This window comes from Lagopus muta, chromosome 16 (genome assembly GCF_023343835.1).
Source record: "Lagopus muta isolate bLagMut1 chromosome 16, bLagMut1 primary, whole genome shotgun sequence".
Lineage (NCBI taxonomy): Eukaryota > Metazoa > Chordata > Aves > Galliformes > Phasianidae > Lagopus > Lagopus muta.
In genome coordinates, this window is record NC_064448.1 from 4097669 (window position 1) to 4114354 (window position 16686).

General features: G+C 59.5%; 2 protein-coding genes across 9 annotated transcripts; one reads left to right on the forward strand and one right to left on the reverse strand.

Moving 5' to 3' along the window:
- The first annotated feature begins 31 nt into the window (after nucleotides 1-31).
- SNPH (syntaphilin) lies at nucleotides 32-13254 on the forward strand. Of its 6 annotated transcripts, none has more exons than XM_048962800.1 (6): nucleotides 32-1882; nucleotides 2405-2453; nucleotides 7914-7991; nucleotides 8719-8919; nucleotides 10009-10158; nucleotides 11178-13254. In XM_048962800.1, the coding sequence occupies exons 3-6, from the start codon at nucleotides 7948-7950 to the stop codon at nucleotides 12280-12282; spliced, it is 1500 nt and encodes a 499-aa protein (XP_048818757.1). In that variant the 5' UTR covers nucleotides 32-1882; nucleotides 2405-2453; nucleotides 7914-7947; the 3' UTR covers nucleotides 12283-13254. The 6 variants fall into 6 exon arrangements, with proteins under 6 accessions (XP_048818757.1, XP_048818755.1, XP_048818758.1 ...); XM_048962798.1 differs by lacking the exon at nucleotides 32-1882 and adding an exon at nucleotides 1904-2315 and having other exon boundaries at nucleotides 7914-8159; XM_048962801.1 differs by lacking the exon at nucleotides 32-1882 and adding an exon at nucleotides 1904-2315 and having other exon boundaries at nucleotides 7914-8159; nucleotides 8818-8919.
- A 114-nt stretch (nucleotides 13255-13368) lies between these two features.
- On the reverse strand, nucleotides 13369-16141 carry SDCBP2 (syndecan binding protein 2). Of its 3 annotated transcripts, XR_007380165.1 has the most exons (9): nucleotides 15685-16091; nucleotides 15487-15580; nucleotides 15215-15327; nucleotides 14934-15095; nucleotides 14568-14743; nucleotides 14322-14493; nucleotides 14017-14108; nucleotides 13752-13906; nucleotides 13369-13594 (listed from the first exon to the last, which is right to left on the reverse strand). XR_007380165.1 is itself a non-coding variant. In XM_048962804.1 (8 exons), exons 1-8 carry the CDS (start codon nucleotides 15736-15738, stop codon nucleotides 13852-13854), a joined length of 918 nt encoding a protein of 305 aa, XP_048818761.1. In that variant the 5' UTR covers nucleotides 15739-16090; the 3' UTR covers nucleotides 13369-13851. The 3 variants fall into 3 exon arrangements, 1 of the variants encoding a protein (XP_048818761.1); XM_048962804.1 differs by having other exon boundaries at nucleotides 13369-13906; nucleotides 15685-16090; XR_007380164.1 differs by lacking the exon at nucleotides 13369-13594 and having other exon boundaries at nucleotides 13875-13906; nucleotides 14017-14493; nucleotides 15685-16141.
- Between the last annotated feature and the right edge of the window lie 545 nt (nucleotides 16142-16686).

The following is a 16686-nucleotide window of genomic DNA, read 5'->3' on the forward strand; positions in this document are numbered from 1 at the left end:
CGGCCGAATGTTCAGCGCTCACTGAAATCCCCCAGCAGCCAGATAAGCTCAGCCAAACGCCGTTCTGTTCTCTTTTCCCTGCACAGAAATGGGACTCTCATCAAACCACGGCGGACTGAGCAGAGTTCTTTCATCCCTGCTCCCTCTCAGAACCGCACGGCCACCAATTGGTGCCGCTGTGTGGCTGCGGTGTTGCTGAGCAAGCTGTTCACTGCTGTGCTCAGTTTCAATGTAGGTATGTTTATAAAAAGCTGTTACTCACCCTGTTGATAATAGGCAGCTAAAATTCATGCTCCCCCTCAGACATTTGCAGCATGAGGGGCTTGATGAAAGCTCTTCTTTCTTAGAGTCCAGTGTTGGAAATTAGGTTATTTTCAGCTTGTGTGTTAATTAGGTATCGTGGTCAGAGAAGGGAAGTCCTTTAAGCTGTCTGAATTCATTCAAAATTATTTATTTCAAAGAATGTTCAATACTTGTCGTGTTAAGCTCTAACAAGCAACTGCCTGCAGCACTGCTGTTGTGTGTTGAGATGGAAACTTCTGCCGTCCTTGAGGTCAGGAGGAAATCTGCCTTCCAGGAACCCCAGCGCAGTTCCATTTCGTGGGGCATTTATACAAAGACTAACAGCTCCCCTTATGCATAGGCCAACATAAAAACGGCTGTTAGAAATGTTAGTGATCCTTTGTACATTTATCTGGTTTATTTAAGGCCTCTACTGCCATTCTGTTGGTAATTCCCACGTGCTGAAAGCGTGGCTGTGTGCATTTGGTGCTCCAGGACACCCCAGTGCTCTGGCTGTGCTGACACCTCTTTCTATGGAATCAATAAAAGTCTGACCATGATGTTTGCTGTGTATTTGTTCTGAAGGATCAAAACTGGTGCCGCCTCACTTCGGTCCAGGCTCATCTTGGTGTTTGCTGTGATCTTTACATGTATGAGGGTGGATGATGCTGTCATCCTGACTCTCCAGGCCTTCCTGTTGGTTACACCCCTGTGTGCCCAGCCTTGCTAATGTGGTGCTCGACACTATGAGGGGTCAGGAGGTAAACAGCACAGAGGACAGGCCTGGGAGATGAGGAGAAGCCGTTCCTTCCCCCGAAGGCACCTGAAATGAATGTGTGTTGCAGCAGAGCTGCTGCCTGCACCACGTCTGCCGCTGCCATACCAGGGAGAGGAGCTCTGGCAGCAGCTGACACGAGGACAATTTGCTCTTTCAGAGAGGGAGGCTTCACGTTGGGTTCACCAGGAACTGGAGACACAAAAGGAGGCTGGAGGAGAGCAGAAGACAAGCGGGAATAAACCAGAGGCAGGTTGGCAGGATATGCATACACTGAAAGCAGTCTGTATGGCAGAGTAAATGAGGTGCAAACCTTGCTGTAAATAGCAGAGGAAGAAAGACGAGCACATCTACAAAACAGGTTTGTCAGAAATCCAAAATAACCGGCTGGGGAGTCACACATGGAGCTGCAGAGGAAGCCCAGCATGCTGGCACTGCTTTTACATGTGCATGGGCTGAAACGTGGGCTTGGTTTTCCTTCTCGGTCAGGTGTGCTCTGAGGTTGGGCTGTGATTTGGATCCAGGAACACGTCCTGCTCTGACCTCGCCAGCACACGAACCGTTTCCTCCCTTAAATCCATATGCACATGCAGACGTGTAGGATCCAACGCACGCAGCTGTCAGGTCGGTTCCTGCACTGCAACCTCGCTGCGCTGCCCAGGGCTCAGCGGAACGGAGCTGCAGCACCGGGCTGCCCCCACCGGCGGGCTGCAGAGATCGATGCGAGCCCTGCTGGGGAGGGCAGAGCTCAGCCTCCCACCCCAGGTGCAGCTCCTTCCATCGTTAGGTTCAGCCGGCTGCGAATGGAAGTGTGCGGGCAGCACCGTGAGTAACCGCGGGACGGAATTCACGTTTCCCGTTGCACTGACAACACCCGCCCGGACCCCAGCCCGGCTCGCCCCGCTGCCGCAGCCCCGCTCTGCTGATCCTCCGCTCCAGCTGCCATGAATCGAAGCTTTTTTGCTATACGGACGTGCGCCGTTAGCGGGGCTGGGGGGGAGCACGGCGGGTGCGGAGGGGTCTGGAAGCCCGACTTTTTATTTTTCCTGCTTTTTTGGGGGGAGTTACCATAGAAACCAGGGAAACCCCGCGGGGGGGCAGCCGGGCTGCCGTCGCTTTAAGAGCGCAGAGGAGCGAGAGGCAAATTACGCAGCTGCGACGCTCATCCCTCCCTCCCTCTCTCCTGCTTCCATCCCTCCCTGCCGGCTCCATCCCTCCCTCCCTCCCTCCGCCGCCGCACCCATGGAGGCCGGCGCAGGTGATGGAGGCCGCGGGGTGGTGGTGGGGGTCCCGGCCCTGCTCCGTGCTCCCCCCCGCTTACCGCCCGCTCTCTCCTTTCCCCTCCAGGTCGCTGAGCCCGGCGCTGCCGCCCCCGAGAGCCGCGGGCCCCGCGCAGGTGAGCAGAGAGGGGGCACCGGGGGTCCGATCTGGGGGGGTTTGAGGACGGGGGGAGCTGCGTGTACCGGGGGGGTGGAAGGGCCGAGAGGGGGTGCTCGGGGAGGGCAGAGCACCAGGCCTGCAGCACAGCCCATGGCACACACCGGACACACGTCATGCGTGCTCCAGCCCTGCACTGCATGCAGCAGCCCCGCATTGCACACGCCTGCACTGTGCCCACAGAGCAGCAACGCAGGCACTGATGCCCTATTGCATGCACTGGGTCCCTGCAGTGGGAATCGCATGAATTGTGGTCACTGGCCTTGCAGTGCACCCCCACCCCATGTAGCAGACCCACCTCGATGCATTGTACCCATATGACATGCGTCATACCCATATGGCATGCACCAGAACCCCACTGCATGCACCAAATCCAACCTCCATGCACCAAAACCCCATCAGCCCCATCCTCTGTGCTCCAACCCCACACCACATGCACTGGACACACCCTCCTTGCATGCTCCAAACCCTCCTTGCATGCCCCAAACCTTCCTTGCATGCCCCAGACCCGCACCTGCTCCATGCAGAGCCCAGTTGTGCCTCCCAGCACTATGGGGCACTGCAGGAGCTGGAGCTGCTGTGCGATTGAGATTTGATTACTTAATGGCTTAAAGCTCCATCTCCAAAGGGATAGAAAGCACATGAGCAGATTGATGAGCTGTGCGCTCCTTTCCTCTTCTCCCTGCAAGGTCAGTGCTGCCTGCTTGTCACATCCAAACCCACTGCCATGCATTGGGTGTGCCTGTAAAACAGCAGTGCTCCCACTTTGCTCTGGGTAACACATGGGCTGTGTTGTGACCTTGTGCAGGAAAGCAAAGATGACATCTGCAGGGCTTTGGGGTCTCTGCTTGGGGTCAGGAAAGGCGATGCTTGCAGATGTGTGCCCACAGTGGGGAGCGTTGCAGCAGGTCGGGACAGGAGATGTGGGACGGTGCTGCAGCACAGAGACCCTATTTGGGGTGGGTGGGGGTGAGGGCAGCCCTACCACTGCCACGCTGCGGCTGCGTGTGTGCTGGGAGGGAGGGGTGGCTGTTATGCTGGAGGATGAATCCATCGTCTGCATCTCTGCCTTCCTGCCCTGAAGGAGAGCTTTCCTCTCCCTTCCGTGTGGCTGCACGGGGTGGTGGGAGCACTGGGCACCCCCAGCTGTGACCATCAGGTCTGGGTCGCAGTGCTGCTCTTGCTGTGACTGCCGCAGGGTTTGTCACGATGCTCTCCTCGGGGGAGGGATGAGCTGCAGAGCGTGGCATCCAATGGTCTCTATTTTCCTGCAAACTCCGGGTGTCAGCTCAGTGTTTTGTTACAAAACAAGGGAGAATGAAAGGAAAAAACCCTGTGTGAGAGAACAGCTCAGAGCAGGATTGATTTCTCTGGTGGTGCTGAGTAAACGCTCTGCGCGTTGTGTCTCTGCTCATGCCCCGAGTGCTCTGCTCTGGTGTGACCTCAAGCAGTGTCTGTCTGTCTGTCTGTCTGCAGACCGAGGCTGTGCACCCATCCACCTCTGCGTTGGCCCCACATCCATCCAGCTACATCCCAGTCCCTTCCATCCCTGCCCTGATGCTGGCACTGTTGCTGTTTTCTGGGCCGCAGCGTTCCATCCCAAATCGAGTCTGTGGCTGTTTGCTGTTGTTTTGCACTTCCTTTATTTTTAGCGTGAAGGGAAAGCGAAGTCGGCACACAAAAAAAAGGCAGTGAGGGCTCCTCCAAGGAGGGTTTGTTCCTTATGGAAGTGGAGCTGTGATCTGCCTCCCCTTTTTGTTCTCTGTATTCGTTGAGGATGTCCGTGGGGGGCTGACGTGGCCCTGGGGGTCACTCTGGGCCAGTGCTGGGGCTCCTCAGGGCCACCGTGGCACAGCATTCCTGTGCAGAACGTGGCAAAGGAAATGAGGAGGTGTGGGATTTAGGTGGCTTTGAATGGGGTCTGGTGAGGTGTGCCAGCCCCAGAGTGTCCCATTGCTGGAACACTGAACATCCAGCTGAACACTGGAACACATCCAGCTGTGGTCCAGCCCCATGTGGGGTCACATCTGCTGCTGTTTGGGGCTGTGTGTGACACGTGGCAGAGGCACCGCATGGAGGTGCACCTGGTGGCTGTCCCACATAGCCAGGAGCAGCTGTGGGAATGGGAATGGCAGGTGGGCTGGGGGCATCCCAGAGCATCCCGTGGGGTTTGGGACTGGGCAGCCATGGGAACCCCAAAAAAGAAGCAGCAGATGGGGAAGGCAGCACAGGGGCAGGAGGCTGCTGCAGCAGCCAGGTTAGTGAGGAGCCTGTCTGCTTCTGTGTGCTCCATGAGAGGGCAGGATGAGCTGGTGGGGCAGGGCATGGCCGGTCCTGCGGGAATGGGGAAAGTGGGGTATCTCAGGAATGTGCAGAAGCAAAACCCCCTGGGGAAGGAGCTGAGGGTCTTCAGAGGTGTTGGTCAGCAGGGTCCATTGCCTAAAGAGCAATGACAGTCCAGCCCGAATGGTGTCCATCCCTGGCACAGCCTGGAGGAGCCGCGCTGTTCCATCTTGATGTGTTTCCCTGCGAAGCACTGACTCCAGAACCAAGGCTGAGCGCTCACCTTGATGGGGAGAAGCCCTTCCCTGCAGCACGGGGCTGAGCTCTGGGTGCTCCGCCCGCCCTCCTCGCTTCACTCCGTTCCATTGCCTGGTCTCCGGGGGGAGCTGTGCCTGGCACTGTGCTGCCCGTGCACCGTCAGCACGGAGCGCAGCGCTGCCCACTGCTGAGCGCAGCAGATACAGAGAGCTACCAGAGCAATGATGGCTGAAAGCACTGGGTGAGGATGGAGGGTTGGTGGGGGTCGCGGGGTGCTGTGTCCTAGGAGCAGGGTCGTGCTGGGAGCTCCGTGGGGGATTTTGCTGTTGGTTGGTGTGAGGAGACAGCACTGGAGCTTGCGATGGGCAGCTCCATCCCACCATTCCCCAAAGCTGGGTTTGGCACAGGTACAGCTCTGGTTCCTCTGGACACTAGCGCTCCCCAACCCCCCCCAGCATCGCTCCTGGTGCCTTTCCTCCCATCCCTCATCTTGCAGAAAAAGGTGAAAGCAAAGCAGAGGAAATCAGCACCCAATTGGGGTCATGGCAGTGGATGGATCCTGCAGGAGCCGCTCGGGTGCTCCAGATCTGATTCCCTTCCTGCTGCCCTGGCTCCTGACGTCCATTTTTAAGGTTCTTGGTGTTTTCCTGCTGTGCCATACTCAGCTTGGGTTGCCTCCCACCCAATATTTTTATGGGATTTCTTCTTCCTGCCCATCCTTGCAGCTTTGCTTTTACCCCTTCCAGAAGCCACGTTTATTGGGTATTTTCTCCAGTTACAGTGACCTGCTGCTGATTCCTCCTCAGCTCTCCCCATGCCTGCCATTGTCTTCCTGGCTGGAGAGCACACAGCGTGCTCGGGGACCCTCTCATTTATCTTTGGACACTTTCCATTTCCTCTCTGTGTGTTTTTCCTAATGCCTAATGGATGAGCAGCCAGAGCTGCTGCTGTGGGCTGCCTGCCATGCTGGGCAGCTCCCACCCAGGCTGCAGCTCAGCATTTCAGCTCAGGCCAGGCTGTGGGTCCCACCAGCAGTGTGACACCTCCATCCCTTTGCCATTTCCCTCCCGTTGGTTTGGTTCTGCAGCAGAGCTGCCGGCAGGCACTGAGCGTGCAGAAAGCAGAGAGCTGTGCTGCGTTTCCCTCTGTTGCGTTTCAGATGTGATCAGATCACCTCCCCTTTCCTTCATGGTGAGGTTCTGTAGCTGCTCATCCGGGTTCACATGACGGCGTTAATTGCGAGTGCAAATAAGCAATTACCTCCTCCCTCGGAGGCAAAGTGTGCAGCGTGCGTGGGAAGGATGTGCAGGTCTGTCTGTCTGTCTGTCTGCCAGACCTGTCCGTCCTGGCAGCCCGTGGGCACGGTGTGGCTTTTGGGGAGATGGAAGCAGCCTCTGGATTTCCTGAGAACAAAGAGAGCACTGCTTCATTGCCAGCAATGGGAACCAAGGCGGTGCGGTGCAGGAGGGCACCCAGCAGCCTGAGCAGGGAGAACGTGCACTGGGTTTGTGTGCACCCGAGGGCTCCCTCCTGAGCTGAGCTTTGCTGTGTGCCCACGGGGAACGGGAAAGGCAGGAGTGGGAACGGGAGCTGGCAATGGCAAGAGCAGGATGCAGGCGGGCGCTGCGGGGCAGGCACGGATTGCCATGCAGCACTCGGGGCGGTGAGAGGGCGAGGAGTTCACCTCTGTGGCTGCAAATCCCGCAAAGCTCGGCCCGAAGGCAGCACGGTGGCAATGCACGGGGCCGGGCTGTGCTGCGGCATGCGCTGCCGGGGGCCGGGCTCTGCTGGATGCTGATTCATGCTGCTGCATTTGCAAAGCCCCGCGGCCGCGGGCAGCTGATCCGGGGAGCTCTGATCCTGCAGCACAGAGCACTGCTGTCCCTTCCAAGGGCTTCCCCCCATCCCTGTGACCCCCGAGCCCAGAGACTGGAACCTTCTGCATAGGGCTGCTCCGGTTCATTCTGGCTCGTTGGTGCCCTATGCTGGAATACAGGCAGGTGTGAACCCAGGAGAAAGGAGAGCACTCTGAGCATTGGATGGAAGTTATCCCTGGGGGAGACAATCTGAGATCTCCAACACAAAAGGCTCCATCAGGCATGGGCCGGCAGCGTTCCCTCCTCCCCTCTCACCCCACTTCTCTCCCAGCCCTGGCCCGCAGCCCAGGCAGCACTCAGCAGTCCCAACCCATCGATTATCAGAGGGCCCATTGCTGGAGCTGCTCTGGGCTGGAGCTGCTGAGATCTGGGACAGATGCAGTTGGAATGTACCACGATGGGGGGGGGGGGGGTGAAGGCATGCAGTGCCCAGCTGTTCCCAGCCCGCTGTGAATGCCATAGGGCAGCAGCAGCACTGCTCAGTGCCGTGGATGTGCAGAACTGATGCTCTCTGTAATGATCCTCCTCTGCAGCAGTTCCCATCCCCACGTGGGCCCAGAGCTGCTGCCTGCTGGAGCTGCAGATCTCAGGATCTGCCCTATTTATTTTCAGGTAGATGGGATCTGTGCTTCTCATGGGATCAGCAGCTGCTGCTGCTGCTGCATCACACAGGGATCTGTGCTTCCTCACCTGATGTCACTGATGAATGGGCAATTCGGGTTTAATTAATGAAGTGTGGAGCAGGATGCAGTGAGGGGGCAGGAATGGGTGTTTCTGCCTTAGGAATATACGTGCAGGTGTTGGTTGTGCTTTGCCTTATGAAGGGAGGAAAGACTCAACACTGGGCACAGCACTGTGATGCTGCTGGGCCGTGGGATCACGGCGCAGTGCTATAAGGGCAACCCAAGGATTGCATTGACACCTCACACAGCTGATGGTGGGCTCTGTCCCAGCTGGATTTCCCCTTTTGATCTCCTGTCTCTGTTGCTTTTCCTCTGCAGTTCCCCTGTGCCCAGGACCCGCGGCACCACAGCCATGTCTCTGCCGGGGAGCAGACGCTCATCCACCGGATCACGAAGGTGAATACGCACAGGGAGCAGCAGCGGTGACCAGCCAGGGCCACAGCAGGGCAGGGAGCAGCCCAGGGATGCAGCTTTGAGGATTCGGGGCGTTGCATGTCGCTGGATGCTGCCCACAGCTCCCCGACCCCGCATGGAGCACCCCCAGCACAGCACCCGTCCGTCTCTGTATGTGTCTGCCGCACTCGGCACCAATCTTGCAGTCCTGGGGTCCACTCCATGCTCCCAGGATCTGTTCCTTTGCCCCAGGATCCACTCTTGGTCCCGTCCACCAAAGGTGGTGTTGGTGGATGTCCCCTTCTCCCCCCTCCCCCACAGTCCTAGGATTGGCAGCAATGCTGGGAGGGGAATTGGCTCTTGGAAGGGCTCTCTTGAGCTGTAGCAATAGCAAACAATAGGGAAAAAGTGAGGGAAGAAGCATTTATTCCCCTCTGAGTGTCTCCATACCCTGGGCTGCACTTTTTCACTTCCTGACCGCAGCCATCACCAGCACAGAAGGGGCAGATATGCCCATGTGTGGGTGCTGTCCACCCCAGCCCACTTCCAGGACCCTCTCCTAGGGGCTCCCAGTCCCTGGGCACGGGGATGCCGTGCGGGTACCCATGGGATGGAGCGGGTGGGTTTGGGCTCCCCTACCCCCACCTTCACACCCGTCTCCGTGCCATTTTGATCCCTGCTGTTTGTTCTGTCCTTTTGTCTTGTGTGTTCTCGGTGCGGTGGTTGGCAGTCGCGGGCTTTATGGACGGAGTGGTTTTGCCTCCTTCTTTAAGTCGTCAGCGCCCTCAGCCACTCGGCCTGAGACACAGCCTCTTCTCCCTGCCTCCAGGCGCCCCTCGCCCCCCGGGAGGGACACCTACGGCACCTCCTCGCTGAGCAGCAGCAGCAATTCTGGCTCCTACAAGGGCAGCGACAGCAGCCCCACCCCAAGGTAACCCCTCGCCCGCAGCCCCATGGGCACTGTCCCCATCTGGGGGTTCCCCGGGCAGGGGGAGCAGTGCCGGCCCCGGTGCCCACAGTGCCCACGTGCCATGGGGCAGGAACACAGGGGCTGCAGGAGGAGGCCGTGCTGCTGTGCTCGGAGCTGCCGGAGGGGCTGCTGAGCCCCCGCCATCCCCACAGCTCCTCTACTGCTGTCATTATGTCTTCTCCCCATTGTCACCCTCCTGCCAGCTCCGTGCTCATCCCTCCTGTCCTGCCCTGGCTGTGGCTTGTGCGCTGCATGCGTTCCTCCCTCTGCTCGCTGCTCCCCAGGAACGCTGCCTTTGGGGCAGAGGGTGCAGCAGAACTGTATTTGGGGCTGCTCACACGTTGCTCTGGGCGGTGAGGCTCATCCCTTGGTTGGGACTGACCCCACCAACTGCATTCCAGCTCTGGAGGTGGCTTTGCATCTGGGAGGAAATGAAGGGGTCAGCCAGCAAACAGAGCAGGGATGGGGTAGGATGACCACCATCCTACCTGGCTTCTCCCAACACATTGCTTCTCTCTGCTCAGAACTATGGATCTGCCTGCATGATGCCTGGCAGCTTTGAGCTGTGCCATGGCAGTGCATGGGGACTTTGCTCTGCTGCAATGCACAGGGGGTTCAGACCACCCTGCTGTGATGTGCAGGGTCTCGGTGCAGCCTGCTGCAAGACACGAGCATCTGGAGCTGTGCACAGCTCTGTGCCTGCTCCCTAGCTGAGCATGCAGCCATAGAGCAGCAGCTTTTCTCCTCCCCTCTCTCTCCACGCCATGCTTGCTGAGCTGCACCGGGCTGATGCCCAAAGACATCCATCAATCTCAGCTGTGCTGGTGGCAACACAGGGAGGGTCCAGAACTGCTGCTGCAGTCTGGGATGTGTGGGCAGCTCAGACCTGCTTCACTGTAGCCTATCCCACAGCACACCTCTGGTGGGACTGACCCCAATTTGGGGCCTCCATGCTCATGGTACATTTGCTAAGAGGGCAATGTGTGTGTGACATCTCCGTGGGGAGCACAGCCCTGGGCCAGCAGCTGGGTGACAGCCGTGTCCCCGCAGGCGCTCGGCCAAATACAACCTGTGCAGTGACAACCATGGCATCAAACCACCCACACCAGAGCAGTACCTGACCCCACTGCAGCAGAAGGAGGTTTGCATCCGGCACCTGAAGGCCCGCCTGAAGGACACGCAGGAGCGGCTGCAGGACAGGTAGGTGTGGGGTTGCGGGGCTCCTTGCAAGCACCTGGCTCTCTCTTTCTAATTCTCCTCCAATCTGAATTCACTGCCACAGCACGGAGCAGCTGGCGGGGCTGCAGAGCCTGGCGTGCTCACCGGGGCTGACTGTGCTCTTTCTTTCGGGGCTGGTTTTTCTCTCCCACGGTTTTTCTGAATGTCAGCATCACGCGGTGGCTGAGCTCCATCTGCTCCTCTGGGGGCTTAGGCACGTCCTCACTGCCCTGCCAGCTGCCAGCCAGCCACCATGGGCAGCCGGTGTCCTCGCACAGCCCTTAGAATCACAGTCATTGAGCTTGGAAAAGAGCTCCAAGATCCCCAAGCCCAACCCCACCGTGCCCACTGGCCGCGTCCCTCAGTGCCACATCTTCACAGATCTGGAGCACCATCCGGTGAGCCCACCATCCCCTGGGCAGCCTCTGCCACTGCATCACCACTCTTTCGGAGGAGAAATTTCTCCTACCACCCAACCTGACCATCCCCTGCAACCCCGGCCACCGCCTCCCCCCACCCCCCAGGTAATCTCTGTTACCTGGGAGCAGAGGCTGACCCCACCTTGCTCCAACCTCCTTTCAGGAGCTGTAGGGAGCAATGAGTTCTCCCTAAGCCTCCTCTTCTTCCCTGTGATCATAGAGCCATCAAACCTGAAAAAGAACTCTAAGATCATCAGATCCAACGGCCAGCCCATCCCCACCATGCCTGCGTAGAGTCATTCAGATTGGAAATGACCTCCAAGGTCATTGGGTCCAACCACCAACCCATCCCCACCATGCCCACCAAAATATGACCCTATGTGCTACATCTGCATTTGGGAGCTGGCTGGGCATCGCTGCTGGGGTTCCTGGATACCTGGACACAGCCCTACATCCCAAACATGGTGTTTTTTTCCTGAGTGTTTTTACCCTAAATCACTGCTCTGAACCACCGTGGGAACCGCGGGGCATCCTGCTCCTGACCCGTGGTGACGCCGTGTGCCCGCCTGCATCTCATTGCAGGGACGCTGAGATCGAGGACCTGAAGACGCAGCTGTCGCGGATGCAGGAGGACTGGATTGAGGAGGAGTGCCACCGCGTGGAGGCCCAGCTGGCGCTGAAGGAGGCCCGCAAGGAGATCAAGCAGCTGAAGCAGGTGATCGACACGGTGAAGAACAACCTGCTGGAGAAGGACAAGGGGCTGCAGAAGTACTTCGTCGACATCAACATCCAGAACAAGAAGCTGGAGACGCTGCTGCACAGCATGGAGGTGGCACAGAACGGCGCGGGGCTGAAGGAGGAGGGGGCTGCTGAGTCGGCGGGGGGATCCCCGGCGAGATCCCTCACCCGCAGCTCCACCTACACCAAGCTGAGCGACCAGGCGGGCGGCGAGCGCACCGTGGGCGGATCGCAGACCATCTCGGTGGACGAAGGGGCCGACAGCGGCTTTGCTGGGGGGGACGAAGCTCCCGGCCGCCCGGACTTGTTAGAAGGGGGGGAGCCCTGCGGGCGGCTGCCGCCCAGCTCCACCTACGAGAAGCTGCTGGGGCTGCGGGGCGGCGTAGAGGCGGGCGTGCAGGCCAGCTGCATGCAGGAGCGCGCCATCCAGACGGACTTTGCGCACTGCCAGCCCGACCTGGACACCCTCCTGGAGAAGGTGATGAAATCCCAAGCGTGCAGCTTGGGCAGCCCCACCTCGGTTTGGGTGTCCGAGATGGAAGACGTGGCGCCGGGCTGCGAGATGCCGAACCCCGCCGGCGTTATGGACCTGGAGCCCGAGGACGGGGAGGTGCCCCACAACCCCACCGTGCAGCAGCCCCCCAGCGCCGGCCCTTCGGTGGCCATCGCCTGCGCTCCCGAGGAGGATGCGACAGCGGAGCCGGGCTGCGACGGCGCTCCATCCAAGAGCTATTGGAGCCGCCACTTCATCGTGGATCTGCTGGCCGTGGTGGTGCCGGCTGTGCCCACGGTGGCGTGGTTGTGCCGCTCGCAGCGCCGCCAGGGCCAACCCATCTACAACATCAGCTCGCTGCTGCGCGGCTGCTGCACCGTGGCCCTGCACTCCATCCGCAGGATGGGCTGCCGCGCCGTCAGCAGCCCCAACCCCGGGGGCGGAGCGCAACCCTGACCCCCCGCAGCCCCGTCCCGCCCCCCAGCCGACCCCACGGAGCCGACGGCTGATTGTAGAGCCCCGCGCTGGGGGACGTGGCGCTCCGTCTGCTCTGCTCCTCGTAAAGCCCCTTGAGGTGGGGGCAGAAGGGGCAGGGGGTGGGCGTGCTGCCCTGAGCCTTTGTCCCCAAGGATGCCGAGGGCTCGACGCGGTGATACGAGGGGTGGCCAGGCCCCGTCCCTGCAAGCAGCTCTGCGGTGCTGGGGATGTCATCCCGCGGTGTCACCGCGTGGCACTTTGCTTTCTTTTCGGTTGTCCTCGCACGGACCCGGGGACGTCGCTGCAGTGGCAGAGAGCGAGGAGGCACCGAGCACCGGGGTGGGGGCTGCGATGGGGTGCAGCCCGGCCCCCTCCCCAGGCAGACTCCTTGCTCTGGGTGCAGCATTGCACAATGGGACGTGGAGGAGGACGGAGGGAACCCCCTGGACGTGGAAATGGGATGGAATTGGATATACCTCACACCCGAGCAAGGCTGAGCCGCCCGCAGCGCCGTCCATTCCGTTCATTCATTTGCTTTGCACTATATTCACTTTCATTTCCTTTCGGTAAAGTTGGGGCCCTGGAACCGGGTCTGGCTGCTGTGGAGTGGGACCGGGCACCCTCTTGGTTTGGGTGCATCCTTGTCCACCCCTCCCCACCCAAACCCTATTTTCCCAGGAGGGGTTGGGGGGGGAAATTACTGCAAAATGCCTTTTTTTTTTTTTTCTTTTTTTCGGGGGGGGGGGGTATTTATTTATTTTATTGGAAAAGCAAAGACAGCAAAGATTGGTCATCAGGGGCAGCCCCCGGGTGTACCGAGGGGTCCTGGCCCCCACCGCGAATGTCTGCAGCTTCCTCGTGACTTGAAGCAACGGTGTCCCCCCCCCTCACCACAGGACGCTGTGCCCTCCCAGCCCCCCATATCCATGGGGTGGGGGCTGGCACTGCATGCAGTGTTTGGGGAGCAGCGGTCGGAGCGAGCAGCCCTGGGCTATAACCTCTCGTGCAATGTATTCGTGGATCCGTGTACGCGTCTGTCCGACTATCCAAAGCTTAGCCAAGAAATAAATGTAACGTTATATTTGAAAGACAAATCTATATAATATATTTTTTAAATACAGAAGTGGAAAAAAAAAAAAAGAAAAAAAAGAAAGAAAGAAAAAAAAACTGACAAAGCTGTAAACCTCTCCCCCCTCTCTTCTCTCGTTTCCGCTGTCCTGTACTGCGGTGGATGTAATAAACGTCGCTGGGTCTGTGTCTGCTTGGCTGGAGACGGCCTTTGGCGTCTGCCCTGGGGGTGGATATGGAGGGCACGGGGGCACAAGGAGAGGCACTGGGGGCAGGAGCACATCCCCCAACCCTGGTCCGTGTGCTGAGAGCTGGGGGACATGGGATGGTGTCGCGCCAGTAGCTCCTCTGGGTTCTTTTTGGGGGGGCTGAAGGGGTACCTCCAGCATTTCCGTTGAGTTCCCTTCCCTCTTCCAGGCTTGGCCATGGGGGTGCCCACATTGGCATCTACCCCCAGGTGTTAGAGCAGCAGGGATGGCATCAGAGGTCGGGGATGGAGTGGTCCATGGATGACTTCATCTGTCCCGATGACAGCCTGCATATGGAGAAGGGGTCATGGGGAGCCCCAGGGTCCCCTGGGGGCACTGTGGGGCTGGGGGGCGGGGGGTGATAGGAGATGGGGAATAGGGAGAGCACAGATCTCACCGTTTCACCATGTGCTCATAGATGACAGCAGGGATGATGGTCAGAGTGATGATATTCCCTGCGCCCGCCAGCACCTCCATCAGCTGTTTGTCCTGTGGAGGGAGGGGCAAACATTATGAAATGCCGTGACAAATCCCCACCTCACATCCAGGGCAATGTGGGAATCCCCACACCTCCCAGGGCAGCAGCCCCACAGCTCCAAGTCTACAATCTGCACCCAAAAGCCCCGTACCAACTGCAGGGGTGCCCTCACTCCAGGCAGTTGTGCCATGGGGAGAGCAGTGGGCACACAGCCGTGTCCATACCTTCATGCCGATGACGTTCTGACCATTGACCTCACAGATGTAGTGGTGTATCAGGAGCCCATTGCGGGCAGCAGAGCTGTCCTTGACCAGCGACACGATTTTCCCCTTCTTCAGCATGACACCCACCTGCCCGTTGCTGTCCTTGTGTATGGTGACAGTGCGCTGGAACGGTCTGTAGGGACAGTGGGGTCAGCGCCAGCCCCGCACACAGCAGCACTGCACACCCATCCACCAGACATCTCTCACCTGTCCCTCACCACCATGACAATCTTCTCCGGGGATGCCTTCTTCAGTGCCCGCTGCGCCTTGTTGCTGCTCCAGCCTGCACAATTCTTGCCATCGATCTGCAGGATCTGGTCACCAAAGCGCAGCCCCACCAGCGCCGCCGGAGAGTTGGCCTTCACCAGCTGCACGAAGATGCCCTGTGGACACAGCGAGGAGAGCGATGGCGCAGGGCCGCCACCAGGACCAGGTGGCAGTGCTGAGCTTTGTGCCATGCACTGCCGTGCAGCGATGCTCCGTGCCGTGTCACACTGTGCCGTGCAGTGATGCACCGTGCCCTGCCACGCTGTGCAGCGGAGCACCGCAGCCCGCCGCCAGCCCAACCCCTACCTCGTCGATGTATTTCAGCTGCAGCCCCGTCTTGCCCCGCTCGTCCTTGCAGAGGTGGATCTCTCGCACACCCGGTTTGATCTCCGCCCGCCGCAGCCCCGTATTGTTCCCACTCAGTGGGGCAACCAGCTGTCCCGGCAGAGACCCGACGGGAGTCAGCGCCTGCAATGGGGCCGGGGATAAGCGGGGACATGGGGACACACATCAGCCCTCGAGGGACGCTGCGTCCCTTCCCCAGGCAGGATGTGGCTACGGGAGGGGACCCACCGCCCTGAACCTACAGTGCTGTTATCTGGGAAGAGGCTTTTCTGGATCTCTTCGCTGGAGAGCACCAGCCCCATGTAATTCTCCAGCTCGGCCAGGTTGGGGTACAGCATGGGTGGTGCTGAGGGCACTGTGGACACGGAGAGACCCATGGGATGAGCCAAGAAACCCCCACACCTCATCCCCTACCCACACACCGAGTTGCTGGGGTCCTCAGCTGAGCCCCCACCATATGGGCACCCCCATACCCCAACCCCAAACAGCCCCTTGGCACCACACCCCACATTACCGGTGCTAGAGGTGACCTTCAGCTTCTCCAGGAGCTTTGGCTTCTCAGTGAGCACCATGGTGGCAGGGGTGCCAATCCCAGCAGCTGCCTGTGCCTGGGGGAGATGGGGTTTGCTCGAGGCACAGCCCCTGTCCTGGGCTCACCATGAGCACCCAATGGGTCTGATCACCCCCATAGTGCAGATGAACAGACACTGACCTGCAGGACCTGGTGGACCTTCATGTCCTCCAGTGAGGGGTAGAGCGTTGCCATCGCTGGTGCTGAGCCTGGGGATGGGATGGGGATGGGATGAGGACAGGGTCAGGGCTTTTTAGGGCTGGGTGCAGTGCCACAAACACCCTTCAGGGACCCACAGAGCTGGGCTCGCTCTACTTCTATCTCTGTGTCCCAGCCATCACCTGCAGCCTGGGGCATGACTCAGGACTGCATCACCGGGGCCACTGCCTCTGTCACATCCCAGCAGCTGGGGCACGTGAGGGGCATGAGCATGAGCATCCCAGCAAGCACCCTGCTCCAGGTGTGATGTGCTGGCTACACCAGGCAGCCCACGGAGGCTCTTTTAGTTTCCCCAGACTCAGCCAGGTGATGCCCCCATGGGCGACACCCCCGTGGACAAAAGCCCTCCATCACTACTTCTTGCTGTTCTCAGCCCCCCACCAGCTCCCTCCACCCCATGCCCTGCACACCTCTGTGCCCCAAAAAACATCACCCAAACATCAGCGCCCATCTCCAACCTCTGCTCCAAGCACCACTGGAGCCAGGCAGGATCTTCCCTGGTAGCAGCACCCTGAGGTGGAGGGGGGGGGATGATCCCACAAACCCTGTCTCACCCCCCAGCCCAAGTCCCTCCAGACTCACCTGCAGATTTCCAGCTCCTATGCGCTGCCCTTCACCTGTTCCGTGCTTTTATAGCAGTGCCCATCCCCGGGGAGGAGCCCAGTGGCCTCAGCTGACTGCCACCTCCCTGTGCCAGGTGGGGCATGGGGGAGGAAGGTGAAGGCAAAGCAGCTGGGCCAGTCCCAGGGAGGAGCAGACAGCAGCAGGGATGGGGACATGGATGGGGTCACTGATAGAGACAGGGACATGGATAAGGACACACATGGAGATGGGGACTGCTTTCCATGGCTCCAAGCATCCTAGGAGCCACAGAGATGGGGTCGTGCATTTCCAGGGTGGCCTCCACCCTTCCCACCCACACAA